This window comes from Centruroides sculpturatus, unplaced genomic scaffold, assembly GCF_000671375.1.
Source record: "Centruroides sculpturatus isolate CEXI.00-Female unplaced genomic scaffold, Cexi_2.0 scaffold1704, whole genome shotgun sequence".
Classification (NCBI taxonomy): Eukaryota; Metazoa; Arthropoda; class Arachnida; order Scorpiones; family Buthidae; genus Centruroides; species Centruroides sculpturatus.
The window spans coordinates 101,722-109,822 of record NW_019385926.1 but is presented as its reverse complement, the minus strand read 5'-3'; the positions used below and the strand labels follow the sequence as shown (position 1 = coordinate 109,822).

Here is an 8,101-nt window from a genome sequence, read left to right as displayed (position 1 = left end):
GTGGCGTACCGTGGGTGTCAGCCGCCCGGGGCGGAGGAAAATTTCGGCCCCCTTATTTAGGTATTTCAATTTAAAAGACCAAAATTCAGTTTTGTCACAGAACAAGCAATGAAAAATTCGGTGGTAGTGCAGCGACCTGTTTAAAATAGTTCTATTGGATATTAGTGGTGTATATGAACGCGAATGAATCGTACAAGCAAAAAAAAAAGATCAACAGGTCCGCACGCAGGAATTCCTCGGATGAAAAAGTTACTAGTTCACCTGGCGAGCCGATTCCCGGACTGTCCGGACGATAGCACTATCGTAGGCGCGATGCAAGTATAGATTAGGATGTTTCAAATTTTTACAATATATTATTATTATTTATTATGAAATTTTGCCGCCCCCTAAAAAGTGCCGCCCGGGGCGGGCCGCCCCTACCGCCTCCACTACGGTACGCCACTGATTAATATGTAATTGAGTGAAGTAAATAAAATAATTGTTTACTATGAAATTTATTATAATTCTTACTTTGATATATGAGAAAATAATAACTTAAATTTCAATAACAAAAGTATAACAATAATTTTATAAGTAAAACGAAATAGGTTGATTGAACTCAAGAGAATATTCTAACAATTAGCATTAATTAAAATTCCAAGCAATTAAGTTGTTGGTTTGACCCTTCCAGGAGAACGATCCCATCATCGATCTCGAATTTTCCCATGACTAAAGCATGGAGTCATAAAGTTTCCCAAATCTAGCTTCAAATCTTATTCATGTTTCATAAACATTTGTTTTAAAAATTTCTACTTCGTAGGTAATTTATATGTGTATTAGCCTATAAGAAAGTATTATGTAAGTACTGTACATAGATACTATCTGTGTTATGTGAATTATTTCATGGAAAGCCAAAATTTCGGTTACAACCTGTTTAAATGAGATCCTCGTGGACATCTCGTGCACCCCCAGTTTTTGTTTTCGCTGATACGGACCCTTTGCAGTTCGGAGTCGACCCCTAGAGGTCGATATAGACTACCCAATATTTTTTATTACCCAGGTTACCCAATATTACCCAGTGTTTTTTTAGTTAACATGATTTTAATTCAAGCAAAATTCTGAAGATGATTATTGATGATAAATAATAATTTATCATCAATAATCATCATCAGAATTTTTCAATGCTTCAAAAAATGCATCTCATTTTCTATGTATAAGGAGCTTTTCTTTATATAAATTTTATTGGAACTATATTTCATTTTAATAACCTTCTTTTCATGAATTACTTAAATTTGAAACATGCATCTTCAAAATGAACAGCACAAATTGATGAATGGTTAGTTGGAAATTGTTTTTTTCCATTTTCATAAGCCAAGTCGTTAATGTACTCTTTTGATTCAGTGGTAATCAATAGAATGAGCTTTCTTTACTGTTTGATTTACGGACAGTATTTGAACAACCATAAACACTGGCATGTCTATACATCCATATTGAAGCGTAAGGAAGATTACTTTGTTTGCGTGCCACCACATGACTTTTACCCATAATCCTTTTATTCATAATCCTACAAATATATAAAAAATCAGCCGATTTTTTTTGTTTTGTTTTTGTATATATTAGAACGAACAGCGTGGTTTACCGTCGACTTTCGAATATGGTCTTGCAAACAAGTTCGATGAGACGATCGAAGAACATTAAAATGAAAGGGCTTGTTTGTAATATTGAGGAAGCCTAAACTTGAGTGGGGGAAAAACAAGATTTTAGTATTTTTTGCTTATGTTGACTCCAATGTTTATCTATCCCATGAATAGGGAGTTTCTGTAGTTTCTCTAACTTGGAAAGTCGGTTCTATTGAAGGCCCACCAATGGCCAAGCGGTCTTCGTTCCCCGAACACTGGGGGGTTCGGTCGTGGGTTCGCGCCTCGCTCTGACGGGCTAGCCATGTGGAATTTTCCGGGTTTTCGCCACGTCTGTAACGCCTAAATAGGGGCCAGTTTTCCTTAAAAAGACCTCCCGGAAGGCATCCCCTAGGGCCTAGGCAGATCGCCCAAGTGTTACGTTGCCATAACTCAAACAGACAGTTCTATTGAAGTCTAAATTACTCGCCAGAAGTTGAAGTTCAGTTTAGACTGAAGAATGGCGAGATTGTTGATTATTTGAAGATGATACAAGATGTCGTTTCCTGATTTCCCTTCGGGAATTGTCAATTTAACTGACAATATGGAAACTCTCACGAGTCAGTATTTGAAAAACAATTTACTGCAGTGTGATAACTGGAGCTTGTTTATTAGGTCTCTATAAGGGTCATAAATTAGAAGGACTGGAGTTACTAGTTTTGTAATGGTGGTTGAGAAAAACGCGTTTTTATCTTTTGTCTATTTTTAAATGTTTGAAAGATATATAAAATATTGTTTGTTTTTAATTGCTCAAGATTAACAGATAATTTCTAGAACCAGACACTTTACCTATACTTATGCGTTGTCGTCTAACGTCTCCGCGTGTTTAAACACATTTAGTTCTGTTCGTTTTGTTGTAGGCTTCAATGTTTTTCAAAATGGCTATGCTTGTAATATGGAATCTTATGGCGCTAGTAATATCGAACCGGGATCCAAATTACGTAAAACGGCTCACCACTTAGTGGCAAGAAACAGAATTCAGATCCTTCGTCTCTACAAAGAAGCTTCCAGAGAAAATAGATCGTGTATGATGTGACTTTTGCAGATAGACGAAAGAAAAATCAAAATAAACGTTTCCTCCGAATTTTTTAGTATTATTTTAAGTCTACTAAGAAAACAAAGTATTGTATTGAGTTTAATACAATAATTTTTAATATATAAAATTCTTATTCATTTTGTGAGTTTGTTTTAATTTCTTATACTTCAAAAATAATAATGTCCATATTACTAGCACATTGTGACTCGTGAGTCAATTGTAATTTTTTTCATTATTAAGTTTTTTGTAAATAAACAAGTTTTTTCGATTATGTAAGTTTTTTGTAAGTGTAAAATTGTAAATTCAAATTAGGGATGGATAGTCAATAGAATAAGAAAGTACCAGAAATTAAAAAATTGAGCTTACAGCTCATAATAAATCGCTCAAAAACAGAGTAGGGTTCCATATTACCACCTTCTGTACAAAATGTTATGACAACTATAGGCTAATATTGTGTATATAATTGTGAAATGAACATTTGTTGCGTAACATATTCATTGACTACATAAATTCAGAAGAACCTGGAAATTTTTGAAGCCGAAAACGACTATGAAAGTACTTTGGGAAGCAAAAAATCAAAATCAAAAAATATGTTTACACGCTAACCTTCATATTTTAGTTGCTTAAATTATGTTTACCGAAAGAAATTAAAAATCCATATTATATTTGGATATACATAAGAAATTAGATAATTTGATATACAGTAAAACCTATCTAAACAGAAAGATTTTCCACGAAAGCTGAAACCTTTCTTGAACACAATTAAACGTAAGCATTTGATTTGAAATTAAACGTCTCTAAAACGAGCAGTTAAAGAGAGTCCTCCGACCGCGAACAATTCAATTTATGTTTGGAGATTCCCCGTTGTATAGTGTAAGTAATTGTGGTCAGGTTTACCTATTAATTAAAATGATTTTTCTAAGCTACGAAAGGCAAAATCTCCGGAACAGGTGGTCGTCTTAGGTGGGTTTTACTGTATATAATATGGAGAAAACGTATCTGATATAGTTTTATTTACGAATTTAGTATAAAGTGTTGCTGGGAGTATTTTGTAATAAAACTTCGAATTCCGAGTCGGAAACTGCGCAAAGGCAAGTTTCGAGACCTCTTCTTCCGGAACATATTAGTACGGGATCGTACGAATCCACGGGAATTCAGGTTTGTAATAATTTCGTTTATAAAATGGATTCGTTGTCTTCATATCCGGTTACAAATTTCGCCATTTGTGTTTAATAGGAAAGAAGTTTTCTAATGAAAAACACTGCGTCGTGTTCGAGTAAATTATCCTCCACGCCATTATTTTTACCCGGAAGAATATTGCACCTGACCGAAGTGAACGGGAGGTAAGAAATGTTTTATATAATTATAGATTCTTCCTTTCGAATACTTACTATTATTATGGAATGTAGTTACAGAGCAAAGTGGGTATCGGCAGAGTTTTTCAATCAGATCATCATCAGCCCCAACATGATCCACGACCACATGCCCAACGTCGTCTACAAATCACTCTTGCAGTTGACGCGCAATAGCAACCAGTTCTTGCCCTGATTCCATTTAAAAGTGTGATAAAAAGGCACTAGACGAACACCATTCTACTTAGGAGAACATCTTAAAAACCATGTTTAGTTACTTGTCAGAAAACAAAATTTACGCTCTTATCTGGTTACCAGCACCTTTGGAAATCGTGACTTTTGGTTCTTATCTCGAAGCATACGTCTTTTGTTTGGACGAAATTATCCTAATTTATAGAAGTCTCTTTTGTCGTCATTATTAATTCCTCTAGAATCCGATCAAAAACACGAGATTGAAAATCTTTACGTGAAACGAATTGAGAGTCTTTCAATTAGGTGCCTCCGTACGTTTCTAAAAATTTCCTTTCGAATTTCCCGTCCGGATTTCCTCCTCTTTATTTTAATTAAGGAATGTTCTGTGTGTGAGAATATTAGAAATCCAATAAACATCAGGGTATTTTTCTCAGGATTAATGTACTTCGTTTCTCCGTTTTCTTTTCAAATGATGACTTTTTCCTCTTAAAAGATTTACGTGAAAATAATAAGTCCAAAATAACAAGCAATTCTTTACTCGCATTCGAGTCTTCCATTTCTGCTGGTAGCAAACATTTTAAACGTCTGTCACTATGCAATTTGGTAGTCATAAAATATTTATTTCGCATCGTCCTTTTAAATTCTTTTCATTTGCTGCGTATTACAAAATCTCTAGCCTTTTATCTAGTCCAAGAGCTAAATTTCATTATAATTATCGTTAACCTCCCCGTTTAATTTAATTATACATTGAGGTTTGATTTTATTTTTGATGGCATAAATCTATTCCACGTCTATAAATGATACTCAGTACCTGACTCGATATCTACTCAAATGAATTCTACGCCTTAGTGTCGAAATCAGAGCCGTCGAGAGCTAGTGTGGGCCCCTTTTGCCGCGTAGAATGTTTCTTTAATAATAAGAGCGAGTCTTTGTTTTAGTTTTATAAGGGTAGGAACTGTTACAGACCCCAAATGTTTCTTTGGGCCCTGGGAAAACACCCCATATCCTCCCCTCTCTCGACGGCTCTGGTCGAAATAACTTTACGATTATTTGATTTTTGATCTTCGCAAAAAATAAATAAATCGGCGAGCGCAAAATTCTCTAAGAAGATTGATTAATTTATATTTTCTCGACGATAATTTAGTTGATTTCCGAAAAAACAATTGTTAATTAAAATTTAGGAAATGCTCGTTATAGACGATGGTCGTAACGGTTTATACTTATTTTTACAAAACTGTAGTAACGTCTCCGTACAGAACAACCTATTTTAGTCGAGTCATTGAAAACCCCGTTTAAAAGGAAATAATAGAGATATTTTTATGGAAATGACTTTGCACTAGCTTCGACGGCGTAGGTTATAAAACAAAATATATTTAATATATAAATCTTACTTTCGGAATGATTTAATTTTATTGATATAAACATATTTTAGGAAAAGATCTATGTATTGTATAGCCTATTTATAGTGTAAATAATTGCCATCGTTGTTTTCGAATAGTTAAACATTCCGAAGATATTTTCGACGGTCGTGTTTTACATAGAATGTGTGTAGACGTCGAATTTCCCTCGTGTTATTTTTCTCTTTATTTTTCCCTAGACACGAAAATTCCCTGCTTCTGTTTTCATCACGCTACACCGCCATTAATAATAATAGAAAATTGTCCGTTTTCTTCGCTTTGTACAATTTTTTTCAAACATAAAATTTCGAATCGCCGCTACAAAATTTAAAAAATCGGATCGAACTTGGAAGTCGATGGGTACGACTAATTTCAACGTTTTCATCTCGATACTAAAAGGACGAAAAAACCTAGTTATTTCGGAATAGAAATACGCGATTACCTTCTAATTCTCTTAGATTTAAAGAATTGTTTTTGTCTCGGAAAAATTTCAAATACGGGTTCAAATCACGATTCACTACTAAAATCTACTTTTAGCAAGTAATGGCCACACTGACCGCACCTTCACACTATAAAGACCAGATAGGGGAACTAATCGGCCATCGTCAAAATTCCTATTTCGGGTCACAGTTAGCTAGTCACTCGCAAATTAAAACTAATAGGAACGTAAATAAAAATTTAAAAAATTATTCCTATAGACAAACCGAAAGAAAATATCATGTATAGAAATTAATTTTTTAATATTTTTAATTTTGCTCCGCACGCGTAGACCGTATCTTTTATCCAATCGTTGTGTATATATTTTTTATATAGTGTATATATGTGTTATTAGGTAGCCAATTAAATCCGTTTGTTTTTATTACCAGTTTTACGTTGTTATTATTTACGCCCGAAATGAAATTATTCGCTTGGTTTATTGTTATCTCTACCATTGTTAATTTAGTAATAAAGAGTGTATATTTGATAGCTCTTCTACCGAATTTGTCTTTGATGTTTCAATCACGCTTATTACTTATATAAATTAGACGATTTTTGCTAGGAAGAAGGAAAAAATCAATTACGGGAACTTGGCAAGATTTAAAGCATTTGCAAGCACTTTTCTTTGGGTGCGAATTGGTGATGCGTAACTTTAACCCGGAGGGGCCCCCAGGCATACAACTGTTTTCAAATGACGCACGGTGATGTAGATAAAACGAGCAATTATTTATTGCGACGTCACAATTTTTAATCAAAGTTTTAATTTATTATTTAAAATACATTATATACTCTCTACCTCAAATTAGTACTGTAGTTTTTGCCCCTGTACATCATACTTTTCCGTTAGCGATGGAGTTGTGCCGATATCACTGTTTTCGGGGAAAAGTTTTGAATCGAAATAAAGTGACTTCCGGTTTGCGACGGAAGTTCGTATATAGTTAATCGGGACCTCCCGCTCCAAATCATCCCGTATCTAGTCTCGTCTTTCGTCTATTTAACTCCGTTCTCGAGATTAAGGAAAGACGGACGGACGGACGACAGTGGGAATTTATAGGTCTGCAATTTCAAATTGCAGCCCAATGTACTGTACTGTACGTACCGTTATTAAATGTGCGCAAATTCGGCAATACGAAATTATAATAAAATTTATGTATTATTATTTAAGTGAAATACATTTAATGTAAGTATATTTAGATATTCCTATTAACAGAAAAATATTTTACTAAAATTGGAGGTGTGATGAATGATAGAGAAACCTAGATTTAGCGTGAAAAACGTTCGGTCTCGACATAGTTACAGAACTACTGATCTACAGTACAGTATTTTAGACTGCCTTGCGCGTAAAATGGGCAAAATTTTCCTATCCTTTGTTTCCAAAGCCTTTAAGTGTTCGATGGATTAAATATTTCCATCGGGATCATTTAAAAAATACTACGCTTATTTTCAGTACCATCGTTTCGTAGGATTCCTATATCCTTTAACTTGTCAAACGATGTTCTTACAGTTTCATTTTCATTCAGGAGGGCCAAGAGGGACACCGTCAACTGGGCTACCTCTAACTAGGCGCCGGACATCTGCGCGATAAAATAAACAGATGAATAATAGACAAAATACAAAATGTTTTTTTAAATAAAAATCACCATTCTTTTCTATTGATCCGGTAAATTCAAATACATAATATATTTTTAAGAAACGAGTTAAAAGAACGATTTTGTAATTAAACATACAGTAGAGCGTCGTTTATCCGAACGAATTCCAGTCGACAAATTTAAATTGTCGCCAGTGCTGTGGCGCTGTAATCTTTGGCTATGTCTTCGGTTACTCAAATATTTTACGTTTTTGATACTAAATTAACTTCTGAAGTATAATTTTTTATTGTTTTTATATTTTTCAATATATTTATTTTGTTTGTACAAAATAAAAAAATAATTTTTAACGATACAATAGTCTTCGTTAGGCTTAACATCGACGAAAATTCAACGCGAAGCGACA

General features: G+C 34.1%; 1 protein-coding gene across 2 annotated transcripts in view; it reads left to right on the top strand.

Annotated features, from left to right (window-relative positions):
• Positions 1-6,498, top strand: part of LOC111612617 (sn1-specific diacylglycerol lipase beta-like) — a 17,776-nt gene extending 11,278 nt beyond the window's left edge. For both annotated transcript variants that reach the window (XM_023353851.1, XM_023353852.1), the window contains 3 exons: positions 3,718-3,849; positions 3,928-4,034; positions 4,101-6,498. In XM_023353851.1, the coding sequence (XP_023209619.1) occupies positions 3,718-3,849; positions 3,928-4,034; positions 4,101-4,239 (378 nt within the window). In that variant the 3' untranslated portion in view covers positions 4,240-6,498. The remainder of the gene's footprint in view (positions 1-3,717; positions 3,850-3,927; positions 4,035-4,100) is intronic.
• Positions 6,499-8,101: the final 1,603 nt, after the last annotated feature.